We start from the raw sequence: 19,295 nt of genomic DNA on the forward strand, positions 1-19,295 counted from the left end.
TGGTGTGGCTCAGTGGCTGAGCTTTGCTGGTTTAATTCCCGGTCATGGCACATGCCCAGGTTGTGGGCCAAATCCCCAGTGGGGGGCATGTAGGAGGCAGCCAATTGATGTTCTCTCTCATCGATGTTTCTCTCTCTCTCTCTCCCTCTCCCTTCTTCTATCTCTAAAATCAATAAAGAAAAAATAATAATAAATAAAATGATTCTGATTCATACCAAGAAAGACTTACTTTCTGAATCTATAAAAAACGTTAATTATGACCCTGCTGCTGGTTGGCCTAGACCACCAATCACACTGTCCTTGACTATGCTTCGTGAGAACACCAGTGAAAATTATAATCACCGGTATTTTAATTTTACCTCTCATAATATTTTAATCTTAATTCTGAAACAGTGACATTTCTTACTGTGTTGTGTAATCAGAATGGCACATCACTGATGTGCTAGAAGAAATGTAGCTAAAAAAATGTAACTCATTCACAAAACATAAACAAAAACCAGTATATGGAAACCGAGATCCTAAGGATGTACATGTTAGATGGATATGTACAAAACTATACTCTTAAAAATTATTGCCAAAAAAAAAAGCAACAGGAATACTGAAGGGGTGAGATAAAATGGAGGAATTGTTTTTTATGTTCTGAGGTTCAAGGAGGCTGTCATTTACAATTCAGGTAAGACAACATCTTAGGTTCAGGGTTTTGTTACTGGGGACTTGCTTTAAAGACATAATACATCTGTATATATCAAGCCTTTATCTTATTGAATCAAAGACATTTTTAAATGTATTCCTTTCCTCAGAACTTAAGTATCAATTCATTTCTTTAATGTTTCCCTGTTTTAAAAGATGCAGAGAAATAACAGTGAAAAATAATCATGTGTACTACGTTAGTAATACCACAGAAGCAGAAACCCTTCAAGTGGTACAAAGAAATGGGTAAGAAGTTCTAGAATGTACCATGACATATTATTATTTCACTCATAATTATACGTTTTCATAGTCTATTATAAAAGAACCAGCTAGACTAAAAACAAGGCAGTGTGAAAACAGACCCACTGACACTAATCAGGAAGTTTCAATTTCAAAATTTCTGCTTTTTAGTACAAAACAAATGATTTGCAGCCAAGGTATGTTTACAATAATTCTGTAATGGCTTATCACCTGCCAAAATAGTGTGGACATAACCCAAGGATGGCATTGAGCAGTGTTTTTCAAGAGGTGTACTTCTCTCATAATTAAATAAAACCAGAAGGTTTCTGCCATAAAAATATACTAGCCTACGGTTTCAGAGAATAAAGATTAGCATCTGCTAAAAACAAACAAACCAAAAATATCCTCTCAATTTTCTTTATTATAAAAGATAACTAGGTCATGGAATAGTGGTCTAAGCGTCTCTCAACACCAAAATCTAGGCATGTTAAGTAGTCAACTATTTGGTTTGCTGAAACAACTGGGCCAGGTGGAATGGTGGCTTACATGTTTCTCTTTATCCACTATTTCTCCAGAGCGATACCATTTCTGAAAACTCCAAATGGGGTGAGGTGGCCTTTGCTCCAAAAGGCTATCAACTAAAGGAAGCCATTGGGTGCATTCCTGTACTTCAGTTCCTCCAAATATAAGCTTGTGTAATTTGGGAATGAAATGCACAGTTTTAGGAGTTTTCTAAAAATGACTCACACCTCTGCACAAAAAGATAAGGAAAGAAACACACCACTTTCAAATAAAAAGCCTCCTCAAATAAGTATCAGAATTCAGTTGTGTGATGATAGTATAGGTGGAGCTGAGGTGGGAGCTACACAGAGATTCTGGGCGTCAGGCAGTTATACGGGATGGAAGGGATAATGTACATCCATAATATATGAGGACATAACACTAAACTTAGTCATACCTCAGTCTATTACCTCTAACTGGTAGTGGTAGGGAATGCCACTGTGATCCTTTCAGTATGGTATATAATTTCTGTAATTTTATCATAATTTGGCTTTTCTTAAAGTGAGCCATAATTTTCCATAAGATTTCAGTTTTACGGATAATGGAATAAATCTATCTTTATCTACTTGTTTTCAATTATAACTGGCTTCTGCAAGTAAGAATATGAGAAAAACTAGGGAGTTGAGGACTCTGAAAATGTCTCCATCCTTTTCAATAAACAGGGTTAAGGACAACTCTTCCAATTCCCTGGTTCCCATCAAATTTATAATCTTGCTTTTTATATATACAAGGAGTGTATCTGGAGAAATCCAACATCCTTCTTCTACTTCACCTTAACACATAACTAGTTTCACAAACTGAGATGAAGAAAGTACTCAGCAGTGCTGTGGTGACCATGTTTTCACCTTTCTTCTGCGCTCAGAGGAACATGGGTCTCTGCTTTCCTAACTCAACTGTTTACCTAGCCAGCAATCCCCTCTTGTTGATGTTTTTAGTACTGGATTTCTTCAGTTATCTCTCCCTAATTTAACACCTTTCCTCTCTTTTGTACTACTGGGCTTCCTCTTTTGTCCACAAACACTCAGGCTTCCTCAATAGGTCACGGTCAAACTCCAGGAAGCCATTCTTTCCCCACACTCTCAGGTTCCGAAGTGCATTCCCCTCCAACACCCCTTTTGCTCAATCATACAACTGAGTCCCATGCAGCTGAGTCCCAGGAGGTATCTGTTTCTGCCTCCTGTTCCCACTGCCAGCTCCCCCTCTCCAGGTTCCTGCCTTCTCACACCAGGATGTATGTCCACAGAGGCTTTCTACTCCATTCGACACACAGCTGCCAAGTATTCCTTCAGGTGGTGCTTTCATCACTGCAAATCTTTGCCCCAAATGTTCAATGGCTCCCCTTCATGTTCAAGTAGAACTGTCTTTGCTGCATACGAAACTCCTTCGCAATTCTGACTTGCAGCTACATTCTGTCTTCACCTTCCATAAATCTCCTCCACTCCTGGCAGTCTGATTTACTTGTCATCTACCGATCTCACACTTGCCTCCCTTTATCCCTCTGCTCTCCCTCCATCTCTCCACTGAATTAAGCACCAGTCACAATCTCTACTGTGTCTGGGTGGTCAGGTAGAAAAGAGGAATGTGGGCAAGTGAAAGTGGAGGCTGGCAATGACTTCTGGCCTCAGAGCGAGGGCTCAGTAGGGAAAGGAGAGGATGGTCACATCTGTACAGCAAATACCTCTCTACAAGGGGTAGCCCTTACTGGTTCCGAACAACTATTCTTATGCAGGAAGGTTAATCCAGTATTTCCAGATTTCTAAATTTTCATGAGAAATCAGAAATTTGCATTTACTTGAAATCTATAATTTTAAAGTATTAGTGACTAATTCAAATGTAAACTATAATACAGGTCAACAAGTTAAGGGCCAAACAAAGCAAGTTGGCTGCTAGTTTCAACCTCTGTTCCTCAACACCCATCTTCGTGCTCTCTCCCTGTGCTGGGTCCCCAGAGCAAACCCCGTTCTATTAATTTCTCCCTGCCCTGGTTTGACATATTCACTCTGGGTATCACTCATCACTCAATTGGAGCTTTGTCTTTCCAGTGCAGGGCTCCCTATGAAACCACTTGCACTATTTATAATTGTATCTCAACTTTTTATATCTTCTTTCTTTGCAAGTGAAGAGTAAGTTCCTGGACAAACAGAGTCATACACCATAATTTCCTCCAGCCCTCACAGTGCCTTCCAAATTCACAAACATGCACTTACTTATTTAAGTGTACAAGCTGTATCTTGGCAGTTTTAAAAATACAGACACTTTTTAAAAGGAAATATCAGCTCCATTTTTTGACAGCAGTCTTGAACGATCTGTCATCCTATTCAGCCGTACACACGTGTGTAGGAGTAAGCTGTCTTCCACAGAGCCTTCTACAACACGCAAACTCCTATAACAAGCAACTTGCACAGTCTTTTATATTTGTCTAAAACAAGGTGATAAAATAGCCTAGGGTTGAAGAGCCCAGGCAGCAGGGACAGACTACCTAGGTTTCTACTGAGGCCCTAACACTTCCTGTCCACCTGACCTTAGTCAAGGCACAAAACCTGTCTGCCCCTTTGCTTCCTAACCTGTAAAAAAGGAATGATAACAGTACCTACACTCAGAAGACGAGTGTGAGAAATCAATGAATATATAAAGTGCTTAGAAGAGTGTCTAGCACACAGTAGATAATAAATGTCAGTTACTATTATCTTAGGTTAAATAATAAAACTTGCAGATAAAATCAGCTATTAAAATTTATAATCTAATAAAAGCAAATCTGTATGAACAACAAAAAAAGTATAATCTATTTAAAAGAACACATAAAATTATTTCAGAAAAATTACAAGTAAAATAAACAGTGATAATTGTAGGCTCTAGCCCTTGGTGGCACACCAAAACATCAAAATTGTACCTAGAGGTAAAGCACTCCTGTACCCCTTAGAAGAAGGCTCACAGGTTATTTAATCATAGTAAAAATACTTGTATATCCATATGCAGGAAGTCTCAGCAACCTTACTGCATTGGCATAGAGTAGACCCTCAGTAATTACTGGTCCTTAGAATAAATGAATAAACTGTTCCACTTAGTATACTAGGCAACTTTGGTACCAGAGGTCTTCTGGTGAAGAAATTTTCTTTGCTAAAATGTACAGATGAAGATGTCTCTGACTATAATACACCATGATCTCTGGGGGATGCTGTGTTGCTTTGCTGATCTTTATATGACCCGACCTAATTAAATTATAGTACCTGTGCCAATTAAGTAACTGATTAACTGAATAGTTTGAACCTCATGGAGGTTCAAACATAAAGAATTATATTCTTTTCAATTCCCTGACCTCAGCAACACTAAACCGAATCTCCTTTCCCAGTATGAGTAGATTCCTGAAAAATACCTGAAATAGATCCCAGAATTTTTAGGTCACTTTCAGCTATTAACAACTCACCCAGTTTAAAATGCCAATCAAATGTCCAAAGAAGGACTTCCCCAGGATCTTTTGGTCCAGGGTCCAGGGAAATAGAGAGGGGTCCTTACTATGCCAAAACTAAGAATGCAGGCCGATCCAAGTCTCCTTGTGTCTGCTGCCAACTTCTCCAATTTTCTTTCTGCCTCACTGAGCGGGTGTAGGGCCCAGCAATAAATATATGCCTATAATATTTCTTGCTTCTCACCAAAGAGAAGACATTTCTTGCCAGCAACAACCCCTATCTTTGGGAAGTCTCCTCATGCACTCCTCCTCCCATGCCAGCCCACAGGAATGAAACTGGGGAAGGATGAGTGGTTAGTTCTTGGGCTGGCTGGTTCCTGGTCCTTCCTTCATAAGGCCTAAAGCTTCTGGTTTAATGACAGAAGAAGAAATAGTGGAGGTAAAACTAACTACCCAGGGTTATGTTTTTATTTTTGTGTCTGTTCCTGCTAATTCCACTAAGACTGAACGACCTTGTCAGGGGATACCAAGCGCAGGGATGATAAACAAAATATTTAATAGGCAGGGTGCCAACTGGGCAGATGGGATGTGGTTTTAGAGCTGGAGCAGGGTCCTGCAGGCTCCTTGTGTGCCCTCTAGTTGCTGGAAGGATCAGCAATGCTGCCAGGGTATTCAGGGGGTTTGGGTCACAGTCTTTGTACTAACAAGACCAAGTATTTTAGTAACAGGACAGCTGTACTGATGCAAACCAGCTGAACATCACTCCCGCTTACGGGAGCTCGTCCGTGTTCTGAGCAAAGCTGTCTCTATCGAGTACTTACTGATGTAAGAGCCTGTCCCATGGTGCCAGGCCAGCCCTCTGCCAACCCCTCCCCATGACCATCCCACGGCCTCTTGTCTGATCAAACTGAACTACTCTCTATTTGTCCAATTGTCCCCTGGGAAATACACACATTTTTACAATGCCAAAACTGAGTAAAGCAGGCCAGTCCAAGTCTCTCCCTGATGCCAACTTCCTCTGGTTCTTTTTTACCTGCTCAGACAGGTGAAGGGTACAGCATAAATCTATGTCTAAAGTATTTCTTGCAAGTACCACCCCCAATCTTTAAACTATTCTAGATGACTGGAGAGCTGTGATACCCCCACTCACTGATGACTTGGGGGTTAAGGTGAGGATGAGAGGAGAAACCTCTACAGCAGTAAGTATATAAAACAGTACTTGAATCAGGCATCTCTTCATAAATCCCCAGAGAAGGGTCTGGCCCAGGTGGGAGGTGGCTTCTTGGAGGCTTTCCCTTTGGAATGTGCTCCCTGAAAGCTATTCCTTCGCATTTCAGACAATACCACCAATTCTGGCCAACAGAAAAAATCCTCCTCAACATTCTGGTATACTTACTTAAAAAGGCACCTAACTTAATGAAATATTATGTTTTGTTCAAGAAAAATGAGCATTAAAAACACATGGGATAAAAAAAAGGCGAGGAAGCCTTTTCTACTGGAGACTATCTGGAGATGCAGACTGATCCATTGTGCACACATTTATATTTAATTAGAAACTGGGGAGGCTTTAGGATGTTACTCTAAAACAGTCTATTAGCATTATGGGATGATATTCATGTGGCAGAAATAATGTGAGAAGATTTTCTTGGTAAATTAATTTTTAGCGACCCCGTTTCATCAAAAGCATATATTTTTACTCAGATGTTATAAGAAAATAAGTCTGAGTATAAGCTGATTTGCTATAATTGAAATAGGCTTATTGCAGTCATTTCACCCCTTTAAATTATGATCCCAGCATTCAAACATCTGTTAGACCATAGCATCTGTTTCATATTTGGGATGCATCCCTACAAATTATAAGAGTATTCTTTTTTAAAGAGCTCTGATTAATAGAGAATCCCTTTTTTATGACTTCTGCCAAAGAAAGAAAACGAGAAGACAAATTCACCTCTAACATCCCCTCCACAATAAAGTACCTCAAAGGCCCACACTGTTCAAATACAAAACTGTTTAATAAAGACACACTAATATTGAAAGTTGGGTTGTTTTACAATTAGTGTTTAAAATTTAAGAAACCATTTGTATCCATTCACTTATCGATGGACACCGAGGCTCCTCCATATCTTGGCTATTATAAATAATGCAGCAATGAACATATAGGTGGAGATATATTTTCAAATTAATGTTTTTGTTTTCTTTTATATTTAAATAAAAAATAGAAATAAAAACCATATGTATGTTTGTACATATGTGTATGTACAAATGAAGAGAGGGCCACATATTCTTATTATTCAAGAAAGATAATCACTTCTTTCAAATAAATTATCTTGACAATCTACATAGTCTTTTTTTTTAAAAAAAACATTTTATTTATTTATTTTTTATCCTCATCCGAGGACATTTTCCCATTTTTTGTTCAGATAGAGTAGGAGGGAGAGAGAGGAAGACAGAGAGAGAGAAACATCGATGTGAAAGAGACACATCGAGTGGTTGCCACCACACAATCCAACCAGGGCCGGGGACAAACTGCAACCAAGGTACATGCCCTTAGCGGGAACCGAACCTGGGTCTCTCTGGACCACAGGCCGATGCTCTAACTGCTGAGCCAAACCAGCCAGGGCACAATCTACATAGTCTTAAAGACACCAGACAAATTCATGACCTCTAAGTCTTGTTTACAACTTTAACTCCAAAGGCACATTCGTTGCCATTTCAATTCTACCTAAGGTAGTACTTCTCTACTGACTCACCCAGTTCTTTTTAAAACTGTTTCCTGTGGTCTTCGTAAGTTTTCTAGTCATTTGTAGATCTACCTGTCAGCCTGATGTCAGATAACAATGGGTGAGTTTGGTCCACTGTTTACATCCTCCTTTACTGTTTTAGGCCTTTTAATTTTGATATGGCTAGACTTTAAAAGCTTAATGTTAAGCTATTAAAAACTCCTAAATTTTTATGATACAAGCTGCCACAAAATTTAGAAAAAAATAGGTTATCCCATTAAGTTAACAAACTACATAAGATTTACAAAAGAACTACATCATTAAACAACCAACAAAATCTCAGAAGGAACTCAGGGGAAGAAAGCCAGAAACATGAGAGAAAAGAAAAAGTTTGTGCTTCCTAATCTGTCTCACAAAAGAAGGAGCTATTACTATAGTGGCCTAAAGACCTTTCTTCCACATACTCCCCTAAGGCGGAGTAGTTACAGCTTGGCACAGGCATTGCTTCTGCCCACCCTGAAAACTGCCCCTGGCATCGTTCTCCCCGGCCTATTCCCCACCAAGCGAGGGTTCTGTTCCTCACAGGCTTTAGAAAAAACCACTTTCTACTTTGCCAAAGAAATTTTAAACGCATGCCACATCGGATATACAACTGATAGATGTTATAAAACCAGACATTAGCCCGACCAGTGTGGTTCACTGGATTGAGCATTGTCCCATGGACTGAGAGGTCCTGGTTCCATTCCCAGTCAGGGCACATGCCCAGGTTTTAGGCTCAGTCCCCAGTAGGGAGCATGCAGGAGGCAGCCATCGATGATGTTTCTATATCTTTCCCCCTTCCTCTCTCTCTAAAAAAATCAATAAAAACGTATTAAAAAAAACAAAACAAAAAACAAAAATAAAACCAGACTTTAGAACATGTCATTTGAGTTCTTCACTAAAAACAAAAAAATTAAAACATCAACCACCTGACTTAAAAGTAGTGCATTCTAGGGATTTGCAGACATTGTAAGAGAAATCAGTGAAGAGGAAAATGACCTGGACCATTCTCCTGTTTAAACAATTGGAGAGAGATAAAACTGTTCTTAAAAATATTACTACCTATGAAAAAGATTTTGGAATTTCCCTGGGTAACCTTTTTCAATGCTTAATGATCTTTAGTAGCAAAACCCCTTTCCTTTCTAAAGTAAAGGTTAACCTTCTCATTGTTGAAAATTAGATGCAACACAATTTATGGTCAAAGGTGAGATGGCACAGTTTAAGAACCATTATTATAATTAACTCGTTGCGATTTCCACATCCTCATAGCTTATATCTCAGTGTATACTCAGAGACTTGCCTCTGCCAGTTGAAAGAGTGCAGACTTTCCACAACGCTTGACAGGTTCAGCACCACCCAACTGCGAAGTGTTTGAAGAAATCTATATTGAAAACAATTCACATAAAGAATATTAGTTGTAAGATCGGAATCCTTGCTTCCCCTTCACACACATTCAGGAACTTTCCTCAGTTTATGAAAACATCATTGCTCCCAAGTACAGTGGGACCTCAGTTATCGAACTTAATTAGTTTCTAAAGGCTGTTTAAGAAGTGATTTGTTAAAAAAATCGAATCATTTTTTTCCCCATTAGAAATGATATAAAATGAATTAACCCATTCTAGACCCTCGAATGATTCTCCTTTTATTCCCAATGGCCCGTGATCGCTGTTTCCTGAGCACTTTCACACTCTTGGCAACATCAGTACTCTTCATGGCCTCTTTATGATTTTGCCATGCCATACTCGACAGCCCGATCAGACATGTGAACACCTCTATCATACTTTGCAATTATTTCTTTTTTAAGCTCTATCGTTGTTCTCCCAACTTTCCTTTTCACGTTGCTATCACTAGCCTTCTGCGGAGTCATGGTGACTTACTGTATGTATTTAATAATAATAAGCAGCAACAAAAGCAAAAACCCCCAGAAATATTCACAGCACGATTTCCTGAGATGTCAAGAACGTGAGGTTTAGCAGTAAACTGACTCAAACTCGTGCATTCTCTCCTGTGTTTGTTGCCTGAGAGACATGTAACCAATCACACAGATATCAGAATGAAACAGTGGTCAGGTCGAGAATTGAAGTTTTTTTCAGTAACTGAGGCAATTTTTTTCATGAACAACTTGGTGGAGCAGATGGGAGACATTCAAAACTGAGGTTTAACTGTACCAAATAATGTTAAACATGGCATGTTTGGGATAGTAATTTTGAAACCAACTGTAGTAAATAACCCCTAAAATAGTAACAAAAAGTAGGCATGACTTTGGTGGCTATTTAATGACAAGAGTATTATCTTTTTATATTACAGGCTTTAAATTTAATTCTTTAACCTTACAAGGAGACATGCATTTCCATTTCTGTATAAATATCAACTCATCAACTGGTCAAATATAAAAGAGCCATTTAGAGTCAATTTGTATTTACCTAAGCAACTAGTTAATGTTTTTTAAAGGAATATATTTGGGAGCTCTGAGGAAAGGGGATCAAGCCGAATATTTTTTTGAGAAGCCAACATAAATATCCTAAGCGGTATGGCAGGAGCTGGGGAAGCTAAGAATTTTATACAAAACCTTGGCTCTGACTTGGAGGTCATGCTCTAATGTACACACGAAGATTGACAATCAAGACCATAAATCTAAAAAGTTGTACAATTAAGGACCTATGTTATAGCATATGCACACTTATACAACATTACACTGACTGCATACTCTTTTTTTGGCCTGGCTCAACAGCAGCCTGGCACTGGTAACAATGAACAGCATTTTCCTCTCTCTCTCTCTCTTTTTTATAGAGTGAGAGGGAGGGAGAGAGAGAGAAACATCAATGTGAGAGAGACACATTGACTGGTTGCCTCCCGTAAACCCTGACCAGGGCCCGGGACAAACTGCAACTGAGGTACGTGCCCTTGACCGGAATCGAACCCACATGTCTTTGGTCCATGGGCTGATGCTCTAACCATTGAGCAAAACCAACCAGGGCTCCTTTCTCATCTTTTATATAAAAATTTCATTTTCAATTTCTAGCCGAACTCAGTCAAGAGCTGAGAAGGACACACATTAAGGATCCTTCAAAGTATGCTTCCCCTGGAGAAGTTCTGTAATCATTAGAGCAGCTAGCTGACTTTTTGTATTCTCTGTGATTCCAAACTCTTTCTTAGTTTAAGCTAGAGGTATTCTCAGTTCAGTTAAGGAGGCAATCCTGCCTTCGGTGACCCCAGTCCCACAGGGGAGCCTATGGAGCTGTCAGCTCCAAGAGAGATCGGGTGCTTTGCTGCTGGAGGGAATTCTCCCTAGAACACCTGCTGCGTAAGAGGCCTTCGTAGAGGCAAATATTTAATTACCTGGGCTATTTAGAAGAGGCTAATTTAAGAAGTTTTAAGGACTTTTTCCCCCCCCAGGTGCTATCATTTTTAACAGAGTTCTTTCTTATTCATCCTAGTCACTTTTTCTTTAGAAGATCAATTTGGGGCTCAATCTTTCTCAAGTTTGGGAAAATTTCCTCTAGCTGAATTTTCTGATATATGCCACTTCTGCTTTTTCTAGACAAGCTGAATTTAATTACTCACCTTATCACTAGACTAAGAGAAACAAACACATTAATATAATCACCGATTCTCAGTGACTTGAGGGAATGAAGAACGGAACATGAATGTCAGTCCCTTGAACCAAGATTGTACAACAGAAAGAACACGGCTTTTGTGCCAGACAAGCGCGCCTTCATTAACTTTCTGCTGTGTGGACTTCAGCAAATAATTAAGACTGTGAGCCTCATTTATCTCACCTTCAAAATAGAAACAAGAATGCCTGCCCCGTATGCCTATTGTGAAGATTAGACTTTATGTTGGCGAAGAGCTGGAACTGTGCTGATGCTAAGCCCATATTATGCTTTCCATAAATAATGTATTTATTAGTAATAAGGACCTATCACTATTAACACTAATAAACATAAACTCTGTTAGTACAATTCCAAAAATTACACAATGAAATAGGACCAGAATTAAAATTGCAATGTCAGAGGATAATAATCAAATTTAATAACCTGTATAATATTACATCTGTCCCATAACCAGACACCACCTCATGAACGACTAAAGGACAAGCAGCTGGGTGGGGCTGCACTGACAGCCCAAGACGCTGTTTCTAGTTCCTCCACTGGCTCCCTCTGCTGTCGCTTCTGTTGCTGTAGGTTTCTGCTCCCCGATTCTGTCTGTTTACTACCACAGATCCTGTGCCTGATGCAGTGCACAGCACACCCGAGAGGCTCAATGAAGAACTAATGAGAGCATGGATGTATTATGTACCATCTGAGTTTATGCTCAGCTGTCCAAGTCAGGACTTGAGAATGATTCCTTGCCTTTCGAAAGGAATCACTTGTGTTTAGTGGGAACAATTTTCCTCATTGTCCACAGGAGGATTTTTACCTATTTTTAGGTATAGGGCAGTATTTTAAATGCTCAAAGTTGCTGGAAACCTGATATCCAAAGGGGCATGCGTGGGAAGAATCAATGTATTTTAGCCCAACATTTATGTTACAGTAAAGTTTTCATGGAATGTCTTAGTGACAAGATACGCTCTCTAAAAATGTCTTTGGCTTATTAATTGATGTGGGGGTCTGAAAAACCAAACGTATGTCAACGTCCATGGCTTGAGTCTTTTCTTGTTCCTCTGCAGCATTCCGCACAGCTGACTCTTCTGGAGAATTCCTCTCTGGGCTTCTATCACTACAGGGTCCTTGTTTTCCTCCTACTCTCAGGCCAACCCTTGTTGTTCTCCTTTGCTGGCTATCTTTTCTATAGTGATCCCTCAGGATTTTGCCTTAAGGCCCCCTCTCTTTTTATTCATACGGTTTCCTCTTCTACTCTGACGTTCTAAATTATAAGCATGGTTTGTACAATGCCCATCTGTTACATGTTATACCATAGTCCATTCCCTCCCAGCTTTTTTTTTTTCTATTTAAGACATATACTTCCTTTCAAGTAAGAACAATGTAGTTAACACATGTTTTTCAATGACTGGTCAGCTAGTGGTGGGAAGTGCATGTTATGTTACACTCCTGAGTGGAAGTCACTAGTGGGCCACGCTGCATAGTATGTTCATGCTTTGCCTTTTATTTTCCTTGAGTTGACGGTGCTTGACAATCTGTTAATTCCACTGTAGTCTCTCCTCTGGTTACTATGCAAAGTTTAGATTTAAAAAAAAAAAAAAAAAAAAAAGGTTGGGTGTAATAGTACATGAGGTACAGCAAAACTGCTATGAAAAATTCTCACCCTGGCCCTGACTGGGTTTATCAATGGTTAGAGTGTTAGCATGAGGTCCAGAGAGACCCGGGTTTGGTTCCCTCTGAACACGTACCTCAGTTGCAGTTTGTCCCTGGCCCTGGTGGGTCATGCGGGAGGCAGACACTTGATGTCCCTTTCACGTCAATGTTTCTCTCTCTCTCTTCTTCTCTCTCCCTCCTACTCTGTCTGAATAAAAAATGGGAAAATGTCCTTGGGCGGGGATGAAAAAAAAAGAAAAATTCTCACCTTGGATGTTAAACCACTAATTTTATAGCTGGCCTGAGGTACAGGTGTGAACTAAGAAAACAGGTGGTAAAGATCAAAAGCAAACTAGATAATGGTGGTAGTCTTCTGCAACTATAAGCGGTATCATAAACACTATGCCCTCCAAAAAAATGACCAATAATAACTGAATAAATAAGTAAATCAAAGAAGAAATGAACAAAGTGAGAAGACTGGTCTACCTATCTTAAAAGAAATATTAACGTTTCCAATAAAACACGAAACATTCTCACACTGATTAGCTGCAGTGTGAGTATAAAGTGTTCTTTCTAGTGTAATATTCTATAACACATTGAGCATTTCATCATGAAAACAAATGCCTTAAATTTGCACCTATTGCATGTATTCACTTGTGACAGTGCCTTAAACTTGGAGTATTTATACAGGCAAAATAAATACCTTTTAAGGAAAGTTTTAATATCTAAATCTATTTGTCTAAATCATCCACATCAGCTGTCTTCAAAGTAAATGTGCAATTTTTCAATGCAAAGATATGCTCTAGGTGTAAGAGTCAGCCACAGAGCATAGAATAGGGTCATGGCTTTCAGATTTGTTAAATAATGGAAGACAAGAGCTCTCTTCTGGCATTACATGTGGTCATTAGTCTTCAGTAAATGACATCTAAAACGTGACAGATGCATTATACTGCCTGTAAATAACGAAAAATGCAGATAGGAAACTCATTCTAACCAAATTAGTAAGTAGGAGCCTGGAAACTGTTAGGGCTCTTCACATGGGCCAGGCTGAATCTAGATGAACTGTTTAGTGTCAGTAAGGAACGGGAGATGGGCTGACATGGGGCATTAACAGATTCTGCACTCTTTCTTACTTTCTAGATCTTATAAAGCAGACCTATTTTCTCCCTTTAAATGTAAGCATTCATTAGAAATCGAACCAACAAAAATGTTCTTTATTCAGTTTCATGGCTCTGTATAGGTTAACTTCAACGAGTAGTAAAACATCAGAATTGGTCAAGAAGGAAAAATATCCTTCTCAGCTTGCAAGGCAGAGACTTAGGACTCAATGTGAAAGAAAACATTTTCATTTTAAAGAAATGCCCAAGGCTTCCCGTTTTTTAAAAGGTGTTTCTAGGATAAGACGTTGCACAATAAATGACCCACTGCTAAGAGAAGATCTAGCTAATCTCTCTTCCTGGAGTTAGCAACATTTGTAAAATGAATTAGCAGGAACAATCTCTAAGAATTTTGCAAGTCTGATCTTAAAATTACATTACAGTTAAACATTTAAGTAAGCTGATTCCTAAATCATATAAAAATCTACTTCTGAAGAAAAACAAGTGTACATAATAGAACTGAGAATCCCTCTGAAAATGGATGGGGGTATAAAATGGCCCACAGGGAAATTTCTTATCATACATTCATCCCTTCCTCACTTTGTCCTTTCCCCAGGAGGTCCCAGAAATACTAGAAGTGTCTTAATAATGACAAATGAACAACTTGTGACAAGAACTGTAAACTATAGAGCGGTGGTCTCAAACTCTTGCTTCCTGATAGGAAACTTTTTGGAAATGTAAATTTTCAGACTCTATTCCAGACTCAATATATCAGAAACTTTGGGGGTGGGACTCAGCAATCTGTGTTTGAATAAGACTTCAGGGTGATTCTGGTGTTATTTAAAGTTTGAGAACCTCTACTAAGACTAATTAAAACAAGAATTTCTAGAGTCTGTGTTTTCTCTAAGGTGATGGGTGTTTTATGAAGTAATTATAAGAACTTTAGGGATATGATTACAGTAATTACAGCCTATTGTATTTCTGCAATATATATGCTCATAGCAGATATTAGCTCATCTAGTTAGGTCTTGTTTAGTTTTAAATAAACCAGCCCAGTACTAGGTTGACAATAAGGTCAACTCATAAGATGTTAATAGACTGAACTTTACTTACTTAGGGTTCTCTTGGGTTAGGGGAGGAAAGTGACCAGAGAGGCTATATATTAAAGAGAATCATTCACTTCTCTTGTATAATCATATATAGCATTTACAACTCAATAACAAGGTATGTAATAACTTGTTTAATCTGCTTAGAAATTAAAATCTCATATTATCAAAGTAGGCAAAATACAACTAGGAAAAATAATATACTGAGTTGGAAGGGGAAATTGCATTTGATTTTAGGGCAAAATATTTTATTTTGTTTTTCCATCATGCATGCCTTCCCTCTGTTAAGATGTGTTGAAATAACAACTAATAAGTTTCCAAATCAACAATTTTTTTAAAGTTTCCTGAAATCTTCTGTATGTCTCATGGTCAAAACAATAGAAGCCCTCAGGACACAAGTGTTACTGAGCAGATGACATCTGGGAACATCTCCTTGAACAACTCCCAAGTCAGAAGAGGTTCTTTTCTTCCCCAGGGAAGAAACAAACAAACACATACCTCCTCGTGCTCTGAGGAGTGTGTACACTGAACAGCAAGGACAAACCGACTTGTGTTAAGAGAGGCATGAAAACTTGTCCTCCAGAATCACAGGACAGAGGCTCTTATACCATCAGACTCCTTCAGAGTTGCCCAGGGCTTCTAATAAATCTGATGATGGTATGGTTTAAATAACAATCACGCTCTGAGTGGTGATAACTGTCAGAAATGCACCAGCACCGGATGGCTGAGATATCCCATACTTTTATTTTAAATTAAGCTGAATACTCTTGGTAGTTAATGTGTAAATATCAGGTGTGTCAAAGACGAGCCACTGCCTTTCCAAAACTCATGCTAGCGTGTACAATTCAATCAAACAGAATATGTGGCAAATACATTCTGTTTTGAAGAAAGTCTTTCCAAAAAGTGGAATGGGACTGGCCCAGGTATCAAGATTAAAGATAAATTTGTCACCATGCCAAAATTCTTTTTTGTTGTTGTTGTTAATCCTTACCTGAGGATATTTTTTCCATTGATTTCCAGAGAGTGGAGGGGAGCAAGAGAGGGAGGGAGAGAGAGGGAAACAATGATGATTGGTTGCCTCCCATACTGCACTGAGACTGGCTCAGGGTTTGAACCTGCATCCGAGGTATGTGCCCTTGACCAGGAATTGAACCTGTGACCTTTTGGTCCATGGGCTGACATTTTAACCACTGAGCCAAACCAACCAGGGCCCCAAATTCTTTTTTAACTCTTGAAAGAGTTATTAGCACCAAATATATGAATGTCAACAACTGGAGGAAAGCAAGGAAATGCTGAACAAAACTATTTCCCTAGACAATGAAAATAGCCTGTTTATCATAATGAAAAATTATAATAAAATCTTAATTTTTTTCAGATTCATCAAGCAAATTGTTCATGAAATGATAACACTTTATATTGTTTTAGCACTTTCATAGCACAGCCCTCTATAGCTCACGTAGACTGGCAGTGAGCTCTAGCAGATTAGCAAGCCGATTGGTAGTATCAAGTCACAGTGATTGACACGACTGTCCCAAGAGGAAGCAACTTTGTTTTTAACGTTAAGGGCTAAAAGTAGTTTTTCTCATTTTCAAAGTAAGATGTTGGGTTTTCTCCTGCCAAAAGGATATCATTTTATATTTCACTTATGCAGCGCTCTTTATTGAGTGAATCAAAGTGACTCAATACATCAATATTAAACAGAACAGTCCTGCTTGTCATTTCCTCTCAACTCCATACAAAATGGCTCAGTTTATGCTATGCATTTTTTGCTGGAATTAATAAAAAGAAAAAGGGGAAAAGACCTAAAGCAGGCATCTTATTTTCAAGAAATATATACATTTTATTATTTATCATTAGCAATGAGCCTATGGAGGAAGCTGGGGCTTTGTGGCAAAATCAAGCATATCAGATTTGCCTTCTAATCAAACCAACCAAGAAAATGCTCTCTAGTGTGTGCTCTCTCTGCTGGATAAACTAAAGAAATCCCAGATCCTTCAAGAGCTGACCGGACCCAAGCTTGAGATTAAACACTAATAAAAATACTGGCTGAGCCCTAGCTAGTTTGGCTCTGTGGTTAGAGCATCAGCCCACGGACCAAAGAGTCACAAATTCAATTCCGGCCAAGGGCACGTACCTTGGTTGCGGTTCATCCCCGCCCTGGTTAGGTGGCATGGGAGGCGACCAGTGGATGTGTCTGTCTCTCTAACACTGATGTTTCTCTCTCTCTTTCTCTCTCTGTCGCTCTCTCTCTCCCCCTCCTTCCCTCCCTCCCTCTCATTCTATCTGAAGATAAATGGAAAAAAAATATTCTCAGTGAGAATTAAAAAAAAAAATACTGGCTGAAGCTACACCACAATGAAAGCTAAGCGCTGATGATTTCACAGGTCAAATTCACACTGCATTTGCTCTGAAAGTTATTCATGATATACAGCATATAATTTCACTGTTGAGAAAATTTAATAAATTGGAATCCTATGGCCTTCATGTTGACAGTAGTTTTTCCAAACTTTAAAAACAAATAAAAAACAAGGCAAAATGAAATAATTACTGGAAAGTGTTTATTCTGAATGAACTCTTTAATGAATGGTTATAAAATGGGTATAAAATATGGAGCTGGCCCTGGCCAGTTTGGCTCAGTGGTTAGAGTGTTGGCCCTCAGACCAGAGTTTTGGGTTCGATTCTGGTCAAGGGCATGTACCTCAGTTGCAGTTCAATCCCTGGCCCTGGTTGGGGTCATGCAGGAGGCAACCAATCAATGTGTCTCATTCACAAAGATGTTTCTCTCTCTCTCTCTCTCTCTCTCTCTCTCTCTCTCTCTCTCTCCCCAGCCCTCTTTCCCTCCCACTCTATGTGAAAATCAATGGAAACATATCTTCAGGTGAGGAGTAAAAAAAAAATATATATATATATATATAGAGAGAGAGAGAGAGCTGATCTGACTGTGATTACAGTAAAGATAGCAAAAAGTAATACATATGCTGTTGTGTGTATTATGCCAGGCATGGCAAGAGAGAGGCATGCCTAAAGTTCGCTATATGTTATTAAAACCTCATTCCAATATTTCCTGAGCTCAGTAAGTTTTCTGAACCCAGTAAGTATTAGAAAAAAGAAGGCCATACCTCTGCAAACTGAAACAAGGCTGATGCTTGACACTGTTTTGAAGGAGCATCGGGGTGGGATGTACTTGAAGATATCTAAAAAGAAACAAGTAATTTTTAATGCACAAGGACATTTTCTCATATCAGACTAATAGATTTTGCCATATATTTCCACTGTAGACACAGATAAAGATTAAGACATGAGTCATCACCTTCAATCCCTTTTAGAAGAATAGTATAAATGATAAAGAAAGACAAAGGCCATGTTTCTAAAAACAGATGATTGAAAAGAACAGAAAGATTGAGTTTGGCTAATTTTTCATGTCTCCTTTAAGGGTATCAGGTATGTGTCAAACAGCAGTTGAGACCTATTGAGATGAATTTCCTTCTTTTTTTTTTTATTAATTAATTTATTTTTGTTAGAGATGTTTCTCCATTTTCCCCCACTGACACTCACTGAATTTCTTAACATACTACTAAAAGCTGGAAGCTGCAAGTAAAGCCAGTCACTCTCTCTCTTCCCTACATCACTTCCCCGGAGCTGTTTTCTGCTCAGAGGCAGTTGTGAAATAATACTGGAGAAGCACATGAATGTGGGTCAGGGTATCTGGGGTTGAATCTTAGATATGTTCTTCACTAGCCACATGACCTTGGGCAGCTCAGCTAATCTTTTTGCAACTTGTTTTTCCCAACCGTAAATTGGTGATGATGAAAATCATCTCCATTTTACAGAATTATGATGAGAAGAAAATAAGACATGGCAAGAGAGCCATAGAACCTAATAAACTGTTCACTGAAGATGAACAAACAGCATGTCTTTCTCTTATGACACTGTACACACGTGCGCGCGCACACACACACTTCAGCTGTCTGACAGTGGACAGAGGATTCTGTCCTACCACATTTGGTTTAGTTAGGAGACTTTTTGTTTCCACTTGGTAATTATGGTAGCCTCATTAGTTTGCTCTGAGGGCCATGTGGAAAAACTTTCCAAGGATTTTTTGAGAGCAAGGTCAATTATTAATTTTGGTTCCAAAATGAATACGTTTCTGTCCAGTCACAATATAAGGGGAAAGTGAGTCA

The 19,295-nt window shown here is 38.9% G+C and overlaps 1 protein-coding gene across 9 annotated transcripts in view; it reads right to left on the reverse strand.

The window, feature by feature from the left end:
* The window catches only part of BBX (BBX high mobility group box domain containing), a 285,638-nt gene that overhangs the window by 38,442 nt on the left and 227,901 nt on the right, over positions 1-19,295 (reverse strand). For all 9 annotated transcript variants that reach the window (XM_036242414.1, XM_036242412.1, XM_036242411.1 and 6 more), the window contains 2 exons: positions 18,234-18,308; positions 8,957-9,037 (listed from right to left, as the gene is read on the reverse strand). In XM_036242414.1, coding sequence (XP_036098307.1) covers positions 8,957-9,037; positions 18,234-18,308 — 156 coding nt within the window. The remainder of the gene's footprint in view (positions 1-8,956; positions 9,038-18,233; positions 18,309-19,295) is intronic.

Source organism: Molossus molossus, unplaced genomic scaffold (assembly GCF_014108415.1).
Source record: "Molossus molossus isolate mMolMol1 unplaced genomic scaffold, mMolMol1.p scaffold_m16_p_5, whole genome shotgun sequence".
Classification (NCBI taxonomy): Eukaryota; Metazoa; Chordata; class Mammalia; order Chiroptera; family Molossidae; genus Molossus; species Molossus molossus.